Source organism: Rhamphochromis sp. 'chilingali' (assembly GCF_963969265.1).
Source record: "Rhamphochromis sp. 'chilingali' genome assembly, chromosome: 3".
Taxonomy (NCBI): domain Eukaryota; kingdom Metazoa; phylum Chordata; class Actinopteri; order Cichliformes; family Cichlidae; genus Rhamphochromis; species Rhamphochromis sp. 'chilingali'.
The window spans coordinates 26,726,501-26,742,722 of NC_137931.1; the positions used below are offsets into that span (position 1 = coordinate 26,726,501).

The 16,222-nt window shown below is 42.0% G+C and overlaps 1 protein-coding gene across 4 annotated transcripts in view; it reads left to right on the plus strand.

Annotated features, from left to right (window-relative positions):
* Positions 1-16,222, plus strand: part of LOC308393285 (kalirin-like) — a 59,295-nt gene that overhangs the window by 13,271 nt on the left and 29,802 nt on the right. For 3 of the 4 annotated variants that reach the window (XM_080876937.1, XM_080876938.1, XM_080876939.1), the window contains exons 6-33: positions 155-479; positions 1,137-1,259; positions 1,349-1,540; positions 1,652-1,783; positions 1,868-2,002; positions 2,096-2,188; positions 2,460-2,582; positions 2,660-2,776; positions 2,866-2,940; positions 3,029-3,151; positions 3,275-3,327; positions 5,199-5,346; positions 5,431-5,627; positions 5,721-5,818; positions 7,832-7,995; positions 8,087-8,206; positions 8,797-8,876; positions 11,594-11,732; positions 11,978-12,112; positions 12,684-12,846; positions 12,999-13,114; positions 13,544-13,666; positions 14,314-14,496; positions 14,865-14,989; positions 15,080-15,146; positions 15,252-15,361; positions 15,561-15,630; positions 15,719-15,808. In XM_080876937.1, coding sequence (XP_080733063.1) covers positions 155-479; positions 1,137-1,259; positions 1,349-1,540; positions 1,652-1,783; positions 1,868-2,002; positions 2,096-2,188; positions 2,460-2,582; positions 2,660-2,776; positions 2,866-2,940; positions 3,029-3,151; positions 3,275-3,327; positions 5,199-5,346; positions 5,431-5,627; positions 5,721-5,818; positions 7,832-7,995; positions 8,087-8,206; positions 8,797-8,876; positions 11,594-11,732; positions 11,978-12,112; positions 12,684-12,846; positions 12,999-13,114; positions 13,544-13,666; positions 14,314-14,496; positions 14,865-14,989; positions 15,080-15,146; positions 15,252-15,361; positions 15,561-15,630; positions 15,719-15,808 — 3,619 coding nt within the window. Of the gene's footprint in view, positions 1-154; positions 480-1,136; positions 1,260-1,348; positions 1,541-1,651; positions 2,003-2,095; positions 2,189-2,459; positions 2,583-2,659; positions 2,777-2,865; positions 2,941-3,028; positions 3,152-3,274; positions 3,328-5,198; positions 5,347-5,430; positions 5,628-5,720; positions 5,819-7,831; positions 7,996-8,086; positions 8,207-8,796; positions 8,877-11,593; positions 11,733-11,977; positions 12,113-12,683; positions 12,847-12,998; positions 13,115-13,543; positions 13,667-14,313; positions 14,497-14,864; positions 14,990-15,079; positions 15,147-15,251; positions 15,362-15,560; positions 15,631-15,718; positions 15,809-16,222 lie in introns of all 4 variants that reach the window. The other variant, XM_080876936.1, reaches the window with a different exon arrangement.

Genomic DNA, 16,222 nt, shown 5'->3' on the forward strand with positions numbered 1-16,222 from the left:
ATGAATCTTCCGAGTTGGCGCACAGGCAAAGAAAGCACCCGTTAGATTTTGGTGTGGATCTGGAACACTTCCTTTAAAACTGCAAACCTTCTTGGCAAATTAGCTCTTTCAAAGGTCATTAAAGCCAAGTCTCCCTCCATGTTTCTCTCTCTAGACTTCTTGAGGAACATGGTCGTCTCCGTAATACTATTGCCACAGCACCAGTTGATGCACTTGACCGAGAAGGCCGGTGTTTACTCCAACGTATGCGCCTTGGCCCTTCACACGGTGACACCTCTAATGAAGGTGGTGGGGGTGGCGGCAGCCATGGCAGCTGGCTCTCAGGTGGGGCGGACTTCCAGAGCGTGGCTCCAAAGGTTTCGTCCCTGCTGGACCGACTGCAGGCGGCTCGCACCCACCTCCTGCAGAGCTGGAGTGACAAGAAGCTGCACCTGGACCAGGCGCTGCAGCTACACCTCTTTGAGCAGGACGCCACCAAGGTGAGGTTTATGTTGTGATAAGCAAGTATGAAACCTAACGGGTTGGAAGCAGAATGAAAAAAAAAATTTGTTTGCTCTGTTAATGTACGTGCTGTCACATTTCTCGAAAGACTGACTTAAGTTCTGGGGGGTTCTCCCATGTGTCGACAAACATCATGTTTGTTTTCATGAGAACAAAGCTGCAAATCACAGTTAACAGGTTGCAAATTAGGTGACATGTGTTTCAGGCAGGAGAAGATGTCAGCCCTTAGAGTAAAGTACAAAAATGAATAAAGATTTTATAACGATCCTTCTCGCAGAGTTAATGTCTGTTGAGCCTCTGGATGGTAACACTGGAAATGGTTTTTTGAGCTACTTTTGCATTGCCTAACCTCGCTTTTTCACACATTGTTTGGCATCCTTTACATTAAGTTTGTAATGAGTTTCATGGTGCTTAAATTAAATGCAATAACTTTTGCACCAAGTTTGCCATCTTTTATGATGCTCTGCATTTCATTGTATTATGTATTGTGTCCATCAAATTTAAGTTTTCAATCTCTCACTTTCAGTTTGATGTCCCTTACATTAACGCTTCTTAATCTTTTGTTTTATTCACATCAACCTTAGCATCCTGGACAGATAGCTTGATGCTAACCTTTCTGTCTCCCTCTGTCTTAGATGTCCGAGTGGATCGGTCACAGTAAAGAGCTGTTCATGCAGAGCCTGGTGGAGGTCGGTCAGAACCACCAGCACGCTGTAGACCTCCAGACACAACACCAGCACTTCACCGCCAACTGCATGGTCAGTCAGCGAGTGCACATGTATTTGTGTGTGTGTTTATGTACAGAGTGATTTTAATGAGCTGAATCAACATGTTTGTGTTTGTGCAGAATGGCAGCGTGAACGTGGACAGTGTTGTCACTGTGGCGGCGAGGCTCGCAGAGGCTGGTCATTATGGTGCAGAACGGATCGCCATGGTTTCATCAAAATTACAGGAAGACTGGAAGTCCCTGACCACGGCACTGGAAGAGCGCAGCAACACGCTCGCCATGGCAACCGGCTTCCACCAGGGGGCAGAACAGGTGACCCATATTGATTTATATTACCATACTTGTCTCCTCTTATATGACACTGCAACAGTCAGGTGATGTTCTCATGTCAAAAAACCTACTTGTCTGTCTCTCCCTGTTTAGTTCCTGCATCGGGTGGAGGGCTGGGTTCAAGTGTGCTCTGAAGGGTCACTGCCATCGGCGACAGCAGAGCTGGAAGCTGCTGTAAAAAAACACCAGGAGCTCAATGAAGAGATCTCTGCAAACTACACACAGGTACATGCCTGTCTGTGCTCTCAAATCCTGTGTGTGCTAGACAGCTGTCTGTCTCATTGTTTATCAACACCTGTCCTTCTTCAGGTCAGCGAGAGCGGTAAAGCATTACTGGATGTCCTCCAGCGCTGCCCAGCATCAGATTCTGACGAATCAGTGCCCAAACCTGACTTCACTGCCGCCACACACAGCATCATGGGAGTTCTCCACCAAGTGATGCAGGTATGTCCCTCCGTGACCTGTCTCACATCCTCCACATCCAATGTGCAGACAGCAAGATACGTGGAGTGATACAGACTGTCTTCTGTTTTGCAGGGTCACCATGAAGTGGAGAGGGCATGGCAACACCGCAAGCTCCGCCTCCATCAGCGCCTGCAGCTGTGTGTGTTTCAGCAGGATGTTAAACAGGTATGACCAAAAAATGTAGATGCTGATCCAGTTTGGAATATGGATGTATATTCAGAGCCAGATTCTGAAGAATCCACTTCAATGTCCAAACTAAAATTCTTATAGCCACACATTATATTAAATGTTAGGGTTTCTTTGTTTTATAAATTATCTAAAATCTTAGATATTTTTGTGCATTTGTATAATCAAAGCTGTGTACCATTCAAAAATTCTGAGCTCAGGAGAAAAAAGATCTGAGATTCAGGTTAACCTCCACATGTCTGTCTCCCAGGTGTTGGACTGGGTGGAGCAGCATGGTGAGGTTTTCCTGAACAAACACACTGGCGTGGGGAAATCTCTGCACCGAGCACGAGCGCTGCAGAAACGCCACGACGACTTCCAGCAGGTCGCACAGGTACCATAGGCTCAAGACCCACATATAGTTGATCTTTAAGTGCAGCTGCAGCATCCTAATTTCTTCCTCTTTCTTAGAACACATACACCAACGCGGAGAAGCTTCTGGAGGCAGCAGACCAGCTGGCTCAGTCTGGAGAGTGTGAAGAGGAGGAGATTTACCAGGCGGCCCGAGACCTGGAGCTCCGCATGCAGGTGTGTCTGTTGAAGGGAGGGGAGAAGGCGGGGCTGTGTTGTAGTTTATATACTGTGAATGTGTGGTTTACACTTTTTACATATCACAGGCCTTTATCCAGCGTGTTGAACAGAGGAAGCTGCTGCTGGATCTCGCTGTGTCTTTCTACACGCATACAAAGGAGGTAATACACATTGACACACACTTTGTAACCACTCGTCAGAGGTAATATTATTAACAGTAGCTGGTCTTCCTCTCTTCTTCTCCTCCAGCTCTCAGCATGGATGGATGGACTCCAGAAACAGCTCTCCTCAGATGTCCTCGTCTGCCCAGACACTGTGGAGGCTCTTCAGACTCTCATAAGCCAGCAGCAGCAGCAACAGGCCAACACACAGGTAACAGCCCAGCTGTGACCTCTGACCTTAAGTCTAACCCTGTCATAACAACCTAACACCCGCACCTGACCCCTGATCACCTCTAACCCTCACACTAACCCGAGCTCTAACCCTGACCTACAGGAAGCTGCGATGAGTGTCATCCGAGAGGGAGAAGACCTCATCCTGCAACTGAGGTACACACACACATACACAGTGGGTGTGTTTGTTTTAAGCCACAGTGCTGCACTGCTTACTAGTGCATGTCATTATTGAAGATCTAGATGTGTTCTGCAAACAGCTCTCTGAACCTGTCTGGTCTGGTCTGTGTGGCTTTGTTTGTTTTACTTGATTATTTAGAAAGTCCATATGCACCAACTTTGTGAACCAAATGTTGTGTTTTTCGGGTCACGTAGAACGTGTGTGGGTTTTCTCTGGATTATGGGGAATGTGTGTGTGTTTGTTTTTCGAGTTTTGTGAAATGTATGGGTTTGTTTGTTTTCTCTTCTATGTGGATTACGCAGGTGCTTTTATTTTCTGGATTATAAAGAATGTTAATGTGCACCTTAGGAATTTGTATCAAACAAAGTGATTACCGTATCTGTACAAGAAGTGATGCATGAAAATGAAGACTGTATTAGTATATCAAAGGCCCCAATTGATAGTGAGAAGAACTATTTTCTGATGAGGTAAAACACAATATTGTGCTTAAAATCACAAGAACAGCCTTCACCCGAAGTGGATTATTTGCTGGGAGGTGTTAACAAATGCCGACATGGTGCTGAGTGAGCCTAAGAGGCAACTGGAAACCAAACATTCTTCAAAGAGAAACTTTACCCACTTCTAAAGTTCGCTGTATCAAAACCTGAGGCAGTAAGACTGCTTGTTTGTTGCTTTATCTGAAACTGTGTGATAAGGATGTGTATGCACGCTTGTAGAGTTCACTACAAAATATGTATCATGCCCAAGACTGTTTTGATTAAATAGTGAAGTCAGAAGAATTGATCATATGGATCAGTTGTTTATGGGTATAAGTACATCTTAGCTTTGAAATTTCGCTTGCCCCTTGGTGTGCATTGAAAACAAAAAGTCTGAAAACCACGGAGGTAGATTATGTTAAGTTTGTGTAGAATTGATTGCAAGACAAATTCTGTGTTTGGGAGAAATTAAGAAATTCATGAATTGAAAATGAACTGGTCTCTGTGGTAAAAACACAGTTGACCATAAAGGTAAAGCTGTTGATTTACTGTTTGATCTGCATTCCTACGCTCACCTGTGACCACCAGCTGTGGGCAGTGATCGAAATAATGAGATGAGAATGAGTGTGTCTGGGCTCTCCCTTTGAAATAGGGTGAGGTAATTAGAGAGGAGCTCAGAAGAGACTCACTACTCCTTTTTATTAAAAGAACCAGTTGAAATGGTTCTGGTACTTCACTAGGACACCTCCTGGATGCCTTTAAGGTGCATGTCCAATTAGGAGCAGACCCTGGGGCAGAATCTAGGTGCTGGAGGAGGTAGCTGGGTTTTTGAGTCTCTGCTTAAATTGATGTCCTAACTAGCCAGTCCTGCGTGACTGGGTAAAAAACGTATGGATGAAAATGTTTATTACTACACACAGAACTAATAAACAATAATAAAGAGTCCAAATGTTCCATGAGTACAGTATATAATGATCTATATATGACCCTTACACTCTTGTGTTTGTTTGTGGATTTAATTGTTGTGTTGGCATTTGTTTTCACTAGACAGGGCAGTTAAGAGGCCTGTGTCATGCTGATTTCTATTATAATTATAGTTGTGTTTGTTTTCAGGTTTACATAGACTTTGTGTTTGTTCTTTATGGCGTTTTGCAGCCTGTGTATTTGTTTCAGTGTTCATGCAAACTCAGAGGCCTGCACTGGGTGTTGGTGGGTGCCTTTGTGTAAGATTTGACTAATGTGTGTAGGTGCATTTGTTTTTCGATTTGTATATCCTGCAAGAATGTATTTATTTTCAGGTCAGGGCATTTTTATTTGTAGCTTTTTGAATGTTTACATATTCCTATAACGAGTGGGTGGGTTTGTTTCAGGCCCCAGGGCAGCTCGGTGGCCCATGTGGAGTCAGTGCTGCAACAGCTGGAGGAGTCTCACGTTCAGTTGGAGGAACTTTTCCATCAGAGGAAGATCCGACTTGATGTTTACTTACAGCTGCGCATATTGCAGCAGTGCACGCTGGAGGTTCATTTACATTCTACTTTTCCATACAAATTTTCCCTCCTTGCGTGAGGTTGGAAAGGTGAACTTCATGATTGTGTTTTCCAGGTTACTGGGGAAATGGACGCCTGGAAACAAGACCTGCAGAAACAGTCCCAGGACTTCTCCACCGAGAAAATAGCATCAACAAGGCTAGCAGATGCAAACCAGGACAAGCTGGCCCAGGATAAGTTAGCACTGGGTCAGTCACGTCTAGTGGAGACGACCCCCGAGGCACTAACATTAGCACAGCAGCGCATTCACAGGTAAGCGGGCCAAGATGATGTCATCGCCCTCACTCGACACAATGATAACTCTTGACGCAGGCTTTGATTCATAGATTGGTGATTGAATTGCAGGCACATGGAACGAAGGCTGGCTATGAACAACATGATTTATGAGGTCATCCAGCAAGGCCATGACCTTCAACAGTACATCACAGAGGTTGTGGCATCAGGTAAGAAATTCACTCTCATGTAGTTTACTTTTGCTGGCTGAGGCAGTCAATTAAACTGAAACATATCGACAGAAACATACATCATGTTCTTCAGTGACGTAATGTCGGCTTTGAAAAGGGGACCCAAGATTGAGTCCTGTGGTAAGGCACAAGAAATGAAAGGTGACATGAATTTTGAATTTAAGAGGTTATTAATGGGCTGCAGTAAATACTTTAGTTTAGGGGCTCTTCAGTCATTAGTGGGGTTTTATTGTTAGCAGCTGAGAGGTTTTCTCTATAGTTTCCAGAGATAGGGTTTGGGGACATAAAGGTATTTAATAAAATCCGGGTAATGTGGTTTACAATACCTAAGAGATTCTAAGATCTGTGTATGGACACCATGAATAATGCCACGGTAGACCAAAGCCCTCATGAGCTCCCCATAGTTATTAGTAAGTGGTACTGATTTCTGATAGTGTATCACTGATGTGCTCCAGGTGTCTTAAAGTGTTTTCTAGTGATCCTTGAGTGTGTTTAGAAGTTACTTAGGGGATTGTGGAAATCCCTTAATTGGATTTTGCTTATTTATTTAATTATTCTTTAAGGGATTTCTAAAGAAGATTGCTAGTGGCTGGGGATATTCCCTCAAAGAAAGGACCTTGAGACATTTCTGTTAATCATGCCCTCAGTGTTTTAGTTAGTGTCACCCTGTGGGGCTCAGTAGTTTCTGAAGTAATTGTGGGTTGTGATTTTTAACATTTCCATGGGGGGCTCCAGATATCTTGGGCGTCTGGTGATCATTTGAAGGTACTCGAGGTTCCAGAGATCCCTGACAGTTATGTACCCGAATAGGTTTCCAAGTACAAGTATTAATTTTTGAAATGTGCCAGTTCAGAGGTTGCTTTATGATTTATTATGATAATTCTAATATTTGACCTGGATTATAATTTCTTTAACCAGCAAGGTGGATATTATATTTGTTTACACGAGCTTTATATATTAACTTAACCAGCTCAGTACTGACTGAGCTGGGTCAGGGTTGGGGTTGGTTTTAGCCAAATAGATGTTACATTTCAATTGTTTTATAACATTTCAGACATTTCAAATGTTTTATAGTTTGTGTGGACGTTCACCAAACCCAAACAATAAGCCTAACTCTATATGGGTCGCTGTTCACTGCGAGAATATTAAGTGGTTAAAAAAAACTTTAGCATGTTCTGTAATGTCTGCAATAAAGTACTGCTGCTGCTGAGTATGAAATGCAGTGTGACTGAATTAAATTTAGGTATTTCATTTTTCATTTAGTCAAGGACCGAAGAAGTTGTTTCCAGTCACACTTTGAGAATCTTGTCTTTAAAAGGTTCTGTTGGACTGGTTGGTTTGCAGAGACAACTGAAGGGGTAGTGATGATACTGAAACAGGCTATGTGGTCCTTGAAGTGCTTCCAGGTTTTCTGGTTTCAATCCAGGGCTTGTAGCTGTACTTGAGGGGGTTTTGGCTTTCCTTGAGGGGCTAATGAGGGCTTTGATGGCGTCAAACAGCAAAGCTGGCAAAAGGCCGAACGGGCACGAAGCAGAATAGTGCAGGACAGTTGCAATACAATGGCATGTTGATTATGTTTAACCTCCACAGAATAGAAGAGAATTGAATGCAGCAGAATAAAATAGAAATCAGTCAGCACATTTCATGCTCCTGCGTAGCCTCCGTCTGACCACTTCAGTAACACAGTGATGATATTAGGAGGGAGAAAGGGGGGGGGGGCCACCGAGGATAATGGGGGAGGGGGGAAAGGGGGATGGGGTTGCCATGGAAACTGTTCTCTGAAGCACACAGCTGGTCCCCATAGAAACCAGCGTATTGAATTTGCCATGGAGACACACAGACAAAACCTTGCATCGGTTCATGCATCCATACACATATGAACAGAGATATACACAAACAGCTGTCTTAATGTACTTGTGGGGATGTTAGCAGCCAAAACGCCGTCTAGGTCTAAAATGTGTATCTCTATGTATGTGTGTGTGTGTGTGTCAGGTATCGAGCTGTCCGAGGCAGAAGGAGGAATCTCCTCTCAGGTGGAGGAGCTGCAGCACCTCCTGCAGGACAAACAGAAGGAGCTGCAGCAGATTGCAGATCTCATACACACACATCTGGAACAGAATCTGCAGCTGAGACACCTGCAGAGCCAGGTTAAACAGGTAACACACACAGATGAACATGTGCCAGCTGCCAAGTGGGGACTAAAGGTGATGATGCTGACCTGTATCCGTCCCTGTGTATCTGTCTCAGGTGCTGGGTTGGATCTCTGAGGGGGAGGTCATGTTATCTTCCTGCATGTTGAATTCCAGCTGTTTGTCTGAAGCTGAGCAACTGCAAAGGGAGCATGAGCGCCTCCAACAGGCCATAGAGGTTATTGCACACACAATGCAAACTGTACACTCCAATTAGAAGAAGTAATAAAAAGGAGAATTATTAAATGGCTTCTACATCAAAACTATGCTAAGATATCAGGTTTCTAAACAGCATATAAATATGGATTTTCTCCACTCTACAGAAAAAAATATAGAAACATCTCTTAACAGTTTTTCTAAAAAAAAAACACAAGACAGTAACAAACACTAAAAAAATATCTGTTCAGTATTTTAAGAAGAAAGTATTTATAGCCTTACCATAACATTGCCCTTTCTGAGTAATTTACATATAGATGTATAGATGTAAATATGTGTGACTGTTCTTCAGACTTCAGGTTATCACAACATGAAATGCATCAAAATCTGAGCAGCTTACCAGCTCAGCTAAATGGATTCCTGTGGGAAACCCTGCATGACAGCGAATAAATGACCCTGCCCTCATGCAGAGGATGAGTCTGATGTGTTTGCAGTCCATCACAGCAGTCAGCTTTAGAGGTTACCACAACAACAGGGACTCTCACACACAAAGTCCTCCCGACGGATTAACGGAAATGAAGTGAATGTGCTGTGCCTTGTCTTTTTCTCCAGTCTCTCCTTCATGCTGACTCCCTGCAGAGGACCCACCAGGTGGCCCTGGCTCTGCAGCAGAGAGCAGAGCTCTTGGTCAGGTTAGTTAATCTATTATTATTAATGCTAATTAGCTGCAAATATCAAATTATTAACCACTGGTCTCATTAATTTCCAGTAAAATCTGGCTTAAAAACATTTTTATAAAGTCTTAAATACAGACATAGCAATGCTTTATCAAGTACATAGTAACCCTTTGTACAAATAATAATAATAATAATAATAATAATAATACATTTTATTTGAGGGCGCCTTTCAGAAACCCAAGGTCACCTTACAAAAAACACAATTAATAAAAGGAACAATAGTCATAAAATACATAAAATAAGTTAAAATTACAAAACAGAGCGTGACAACAGATAAAATCAGCATTAAAGCGAGTAAGCCAGTTTAAACAGATGTGTTTTGAGCTGTGTCTTAAATACGGAGAGGGAGTCAATATTTCTTAGTGCAGGAGGAAGAGAGTTCCAGAGCCGAGGAGCAGAGCGACTGAAAGCTCTGTTCCCCATAGTGATAAGGTGTGAGGACGGAGCAGTAAGATGAATAGCAGATGATGATCTGAGAGTGCGGGAAACAGTGGTGATATGGAGCAGGTCACACAAATATGAAGGAGCAGATTTATGGATACACTTGTATGCAAGAAGTAAGATTTTAAAATTTATCCTGGCTTCTATGGGCAACCAGTGAAGCTGCTGAAGAACTGGGGTAATATGAGCACTTAACGGAGTGCAAGTTATGACCCGAGCTGCAGAATTTTGAAGAAGTTGGAGTTTATGAAGGGACCTTTTAGGGAGACCAAATAGGAGGGAATTACAGTAATCAATACGGGATGTAATAAGACTATGGACAAGGATGGCAGCAGCATGGGGAGTAAGGAAGGGACGGAGTCGGTGAATATTACGTAAATGGAAGTAAGCAGACCGTGTTATGTAATTAATGTGAGACTGGAATGAAAGAGTATTATCAAGTATGACACCCAAACTCTTAACCTGAGGGGAGGGAAGGGTGGGAGAATTTTCAACGTTAATGGAAAAGCTGTGGGATTTGGTTAAGACAGATGGTGTACCAACAAGTAAAACTTCAGTTTTATTACTGTTAAGTTTGAGGAAATTGGAGGAGAACCAGGATCTAATCTCAATAAGACAGTCTGAGAGGGAGGTAGGTGGGAGGGATGAATTGGGTTTAGAAGAAAGGTAGAGCTGGGTGTCATCGGCATAACAGTGAAAATTTATATTATATTTTCGGAATATATAACCAAGAGGAAGCATATAAATAATGAATAAAAGAGGCCCCAATACTGAACCCTGGGGCACACCAGCAGAAACAGGATAGAGAGCTGAAGAATGGGATTTAGGTTGGATAAACTGAGTGCGGTCTGAGAGATAGGAGGTAAACCAGGTAAGTGGGGTATGACTAATACCAATGGAAGCTAACCGGTTCAGGAGAATATTGTGAGAAATGGTATCAAACGCCGCACTAAGATCAAGAAGGATGAGAATGGATAGGAGACCAGAATCAGCTGCCATCAGAAGGTCATTGGTAATCCTTAACAGAGCAGTTTCTGTGCTATGATTGGGGCGGAAACCAGATTGAAATTGTTCATAGAGATTATGGTCATTGAGATGTGAATGAAGCTGGGCGGCGACAACTTTTTCAAGAATTTTTGAAATAAAGGGGAGATTTGATATAGGGCGAAGATTATCAAAGTTATTGGGGTCTGCACCAGGCTTTTTGAGAGTTGGAATAACAGAAGCCTTTTTCAGTGCTTCAGGAACAATCCCAGTGTTCAGGGAGGAATGAATGATATTGGTTATGAGAGGTGCTAAAGAGGGAAGACAGGCTTTAACTAACACAGTAGGGAGAGGGTCAAGTTGACAGGTGGATGGCTTAGATTTTTTAATGAGATTAGATACATCAGTTATGGAGGGAAGAGTAAAGCTTGAAAATAGCTGACAGGAAGACAGTGGGGTAACCAGGAAGTCTACTTCAGAGTCAGGAGCTCCTAAAGAGTTAAGTTGACGGTGAATGTCTGAGATTTTACAAGTGAAAAAAGAGATAAGAGAATTGCAAAAATCAACAGAATACATCTGGGAGGGGAATGTGTCTGGAGGTTTTGTAATTTTACTGAACAATGAATAGAGGGACCTGGAGTTACCTTCATTAGAACTAATTAAACCAGAGTAGTAAGCAGATTTGGCTGAGGCAATGCAGTCCTTATAGAACAAAACATGATCATTGTGCATTTCTTTATGTACAGTAAGTCCAGTTTTCTTGAATAGACGTTCGAGTTGGCGTCCTTTAGCTTTAAGGTGACGCAGGTCGGAGGTAAACCATGGAGCTGAACGGGAAAATGAGACAGTTCGATGTTTAAGGGGAGCAAATATGTTAAGAAGGTTATGAAGGTTGACATTATAATGACAAACGAGTTCATGAGGGGTTGAGGAGCAGTGGATAGATGGAAGGTCATGGACGGCAGATGAAAAAGTTACATAACCCCATAACTGTTATTGTAATTCATACAATTATATTATACTTCACAAAATTTCCGGAAATGAATCAATCAAAGCAAAAGCTTTGATCATCTGTCACCTTCTGGTGTTCTGTGTTAGAGAGAGCTCACATTTCCCAAACTGTAAAAGAATCATTTTTATAATATTCATTTTCATTATTTAACGTTAAATGATGAAAATGTTACATTTCTTCAGGAAGGCCAGCCATTAGTCTGTTTAACAACTGACATCTGCGCTTTCCTCCTTAGGTCAGGTCATTATGACCCAGATGCAGTGAGGTCTTGTGCCCAGACGGTGGCGCTACACTGGCAGACTCTGATGCTGAGGATTGAAGACAGACTTAAATTAGTTAACGCATCTGCTGCCTTCTACAGGACGTCACAGCAGGTAACGAGAGACTGTAACTGCGTCTGATAAATAAACGGTGCCAAGCACTTAACTGAGTGGTTAGCAAACTCGTAATATATTATAATTATCTTAAATGAAAAATAATTGTAATACTTTAACTATAGAACACATTGTTTTTACAAACTTACTTTTTAGGTTGTGCAAATATTTAAAATTTAAACTACAGTCAGCCGGAAATTCGTAGTATACTGTGTTTTTTCAAGTGTGTACCTGCCTGTTTCCAGGTGTGTGGTGTCCTGGAGAGTCTGGAGCAGGAGTACCGCAGGGAGGAGGACTGGTGTGCAGGAGGAGAAAGACAGCCAGAGCAACTGGTGCCACTCATCAGCAAACACATGGAACAGAAGGAGGCGTTTCTGAAGGTGAGGAGCTCTGGAAAACCACCACAAACTCCAAAATAGAAGCTGAGCATTGCTAATATTTTACGCTGAAAACGAGTCCAATCAGCTGCTGTAATCGGTCATGGTCAGGCTTTAGTGACATATCCTATTAATAGGATACTTGAATAAAGTTGAATACATTTATTTATTTTGAACAGTTTTCTTGTTCAATGGTCATGGAAAGTTCTCATTGTATTAAATTTAGCAGTCCCAAAACATCCAGCATGAGTTTGTTTATTTTGACCAGAGCATTTATGAAAGTTGTATGATCTGGGCCAATCGTACAAGTGTTATCAAAGTACTTCCCTAATCAAGTCTTTCTACTTGGCATGCATCTTGGTAACTATTTGAGCAATTATTTGTAAGTGCTTGTGGAGAAAATGGCAAGTTAAACTTTACTAAACCTGGTAATAAAGTTTGATTTTGGATGGAGTGAGCCAAGCCTCCCACAATGCTGAAACTGTCGGCAGTAATGATCGATCATAGATATATTCGGGCTTATTCGAGTGCCATGTCTTTTTCTCATAATGTCTGTGGTGTTGGTCATCGACAGGCCTGCACTCTGGCCAGACGGAACGCCGAAGTTTTCCTCAAGTACATTCACCGTAACAGTGTCACCATGGCGACCATCTCTGGCCACAGTGTCACCGTCTCCGGGGTAACAGGGGTTGCAGAGGTCACTGGGCACTCCAGGGTGCCCGAGCAACAGGTCAAAGGTGAACAAAAATATATACATGAGAAATATTCAAGCATTTGTTGGTGTAAATACAGAATTACAGTGGAGCTGGGATCACTTCTTGAGGAACACCACACTTAATGGCAAACTATAGTGGTAATTTGACTTACCCAGATGTGTCTGTGCACTCAGGTATCCTCAGTGAGCTCCTCCAGAGAGAAAACAGAGTTCTTCATTTCTGGACTTTAAAGAAACGTAGACTGGATCAATGCCAGCAGTATCTGATGTTCCAGAGTCACGCTCAGCAGGTAGATGCGGTCTGCTAAATTATTAGCACTGTTATTCATGCTCATTAACAACAAAATCAGCAAATCATATACACTGATCGGGTGTAACATAACATTATGACCACTGACAGCTGGCTCATGTGGTCTGTTCCAACAGACAAGCTACTGTATCAAACAACTTGGATTCTCAAGCATACAAAGTTGCTTCCTTTTTCAATCTTACATGATAGTAAATTAAATATTTTGTCATTTGAAACATTGTGCTGTTGTTTTGTCCAGCATGATACATTTTTCAGTTTTCTGTTGAGTAGGTCAAAATACTAATCAGTTAACACAGTAATTGTGTTGCATGAAAAGTCTCGCATACTCTCTGGGTGTTCGCATCATATTTTGGAAATGCTGACTTTGAGTTATTAACGGACATCTGTCTAATGTGTCCTTTTGTTGTAGGCTCTGGATTGGCTACAACAGTCAGGGGACCACTACCTGGCCACACACACATCACCTGGGGCGACATTGGCTGAGACGCAAGAACTGCAGATCCAACACAGGGAGTTCTGCATTTCTGCCAAGGTGTGTTTTTTTCCATAGTTTATTGAAATGTATATCATATTTTATCACTTTCTATGAACAGTACTTCCTAGTAAGATAATTAATTAGTTAATGTAGTCTGAGCTCATGTTTGGATTGCTCAGCAGCCTTATGATGCACACGCTGAGGGGCCAATGACCCTCTAGCCAAAGCATCTGTTTGAAAAGACTGTTAATATTTTGTTTGATACTCACAAAAGCAGAGCAGCAAACAGCTATGAACTAAGGCCATCTGTGTACCAGTCCACCTGTCAGTCAAAGAAACCGTATGCTCTCATAATGCAGACTAAGTCTTAATAGGTGAGCACTTTACTCTTCAGTGTTGATTGTTTGTGCACAGAGAAAGATGCCAGAAAATCCCTTAAAGAGAAACAAAAGGCCATTATGAGATGCAAAACAAACGCTAAGAGACGTATTGTGATCAAGGAGATACTGAACATCTACAAAGAGACCACGAGAGATGTAGAACAACCCAACAAAATTCAGAAAATCAAACCATTTTTATGGATATTAAAGTATTTCCCAGCTCCATTTTGTGTCCTGAATATGATTAAAATCAGGAAAAGTGCTAGCAAGCCACATGTTGTTGTGAGGTTGAATTTAACTAAACTATGACCTTGTTTCTGTCAGCATACGCAGGAAAAGGTTCACCTGCTAATACAGCTGGCCGAGAGCATGCTGGCTAAAGGCCACGCCCACCGCACTGAGCTCCGTCGTTGTGTTTCTACGGTTGACAAACGCTACCGGGACTTCACCGTCAGGATGGGGCAGTACCGGCACCTGCTGGAGACGGCACTGGGAGGCTGCTCGCAGGTAAACGACACAAGTACTGACTGTGGAGCAGGAACTCTCCACATTTGAAAGCGAAAACATGTGAGTGAGTGAGATGTGATTCTTAGTGTTTTTGCAATAAACACATCAACATTTACTTATGTGTGAACCTTTGCATTTAAAGTTTATTTCCATGTAAAACAGGTTATGATTGAATAATTTGAAGGACTATATGATACAAATGCAGCTTTTTGAATTATTAGCAACATACAAGCTGCAAATGTGTGAAATTAGAAGGCAGATCTGTTGCTGTACTTCTATGATTATTCAGATTTAGAAAATGTATATTAAAAATAAATATAAATGTATGTGTGTTTTAGTGAGTTTACTTTGTATAGTTTTCCTCTCAGGATAATAAGGACTTGGAGCTCGAGCTGATCCCCAACAGTCTGTCAGACTCCGACCCCGAAGTCAACCTGTCCGATCCGAGCCACCAAGTCAGTGATGAGAAGAGACGTTCCGCCCGCAAGAAAGAGTGAGTACTCTGATATTACTGATATTAGTATAGATATTACTGGTAGCAGTACTACTGCAGTACTCTGATAACACCTGTGTGTGTCCTCAGGTACATCATGGCTGAGCTCCTTCAGACAGAAAGAGTCTATGTCAGAGATCTGCAGGAGTGTATTGAGGTATATTTTCAGAATTCGTGGGTTCTGATTACTGGATGTGACGCAACACAGTACTACATAATACTAAATTGTACTTTCTGCTGTTAATACGATTACCTGCTGCAGACATACCTGTGGGAGATGACGAGCGGCTCAGAGGACGTCCCGCCTGGCCTTGTAAACAAGGACGATATTGTGTTTGGAAACATCCAGGATATCTACGAGTTCCACAACAGGTACCACTAAATATCCTGCTAAATGTGCGATAACACTGCAATATTCTAATGGATGTATTACATTAGGAAACATCCAGGACATCTATGAGTTTTAAACATCTCCAAACTACATGTTTAGATATCATAGGTCCATAACTGTGATTAAAAGAATATTAAAATGCATTTAGAGAAAATTAATATTTTCTCTGTGTTTTTGCAGTATTTTCCTGAAGGAGCTGGAAAACTATGAACAGCTTCCTGAGGATGTTGGACACTGCTTTGTCACCTGGGTATAATTCTTTTTTTTTAGATGTCAGGTTGATTATTTATTTTAAACCTACAGAGCTAATGATTAATCTGTGTTTATTTCCCTATCAGGCTGATAAGTTCCACATGTACGTGACGTACTGCAGGAACAAACCAGACTCCAGTTTACTCATCCAACAACATGGCGTGGCGTTCTTTGAGGTCTTTTTCAAACACCACAAACATCAACTTAACAACTTAATATTAGCCAGTAGTTTAGTTGGGTAGCACTTTATTTATCTTCATTCCAAATATTATTTTTTAAATATATAAGAGTTTCATCAATGAAAGTTTGGATTTCACTAAAACACAGCTATGTTTACGGCTTTCCTGTGTTTTCTGGACTCATGTCAAGCAAAACCTGGCAGCTTCATCTTCTTCAGCAGACTTTGAAACTTTGAGGTTGGAAATTTGTGAATGTGACACCTAATGCCACAGAAATGTAAACTAAGCTGGCGAAACCAAGGTCCCTCAATTCACTGTGGAAAAAAATAAGATCTACCTGGGATCAGTTGTCTCATTTAGAGCCCAACATTCAGATATCTGTGATTCTAGCAGTTTTGTCATTACCGTTCC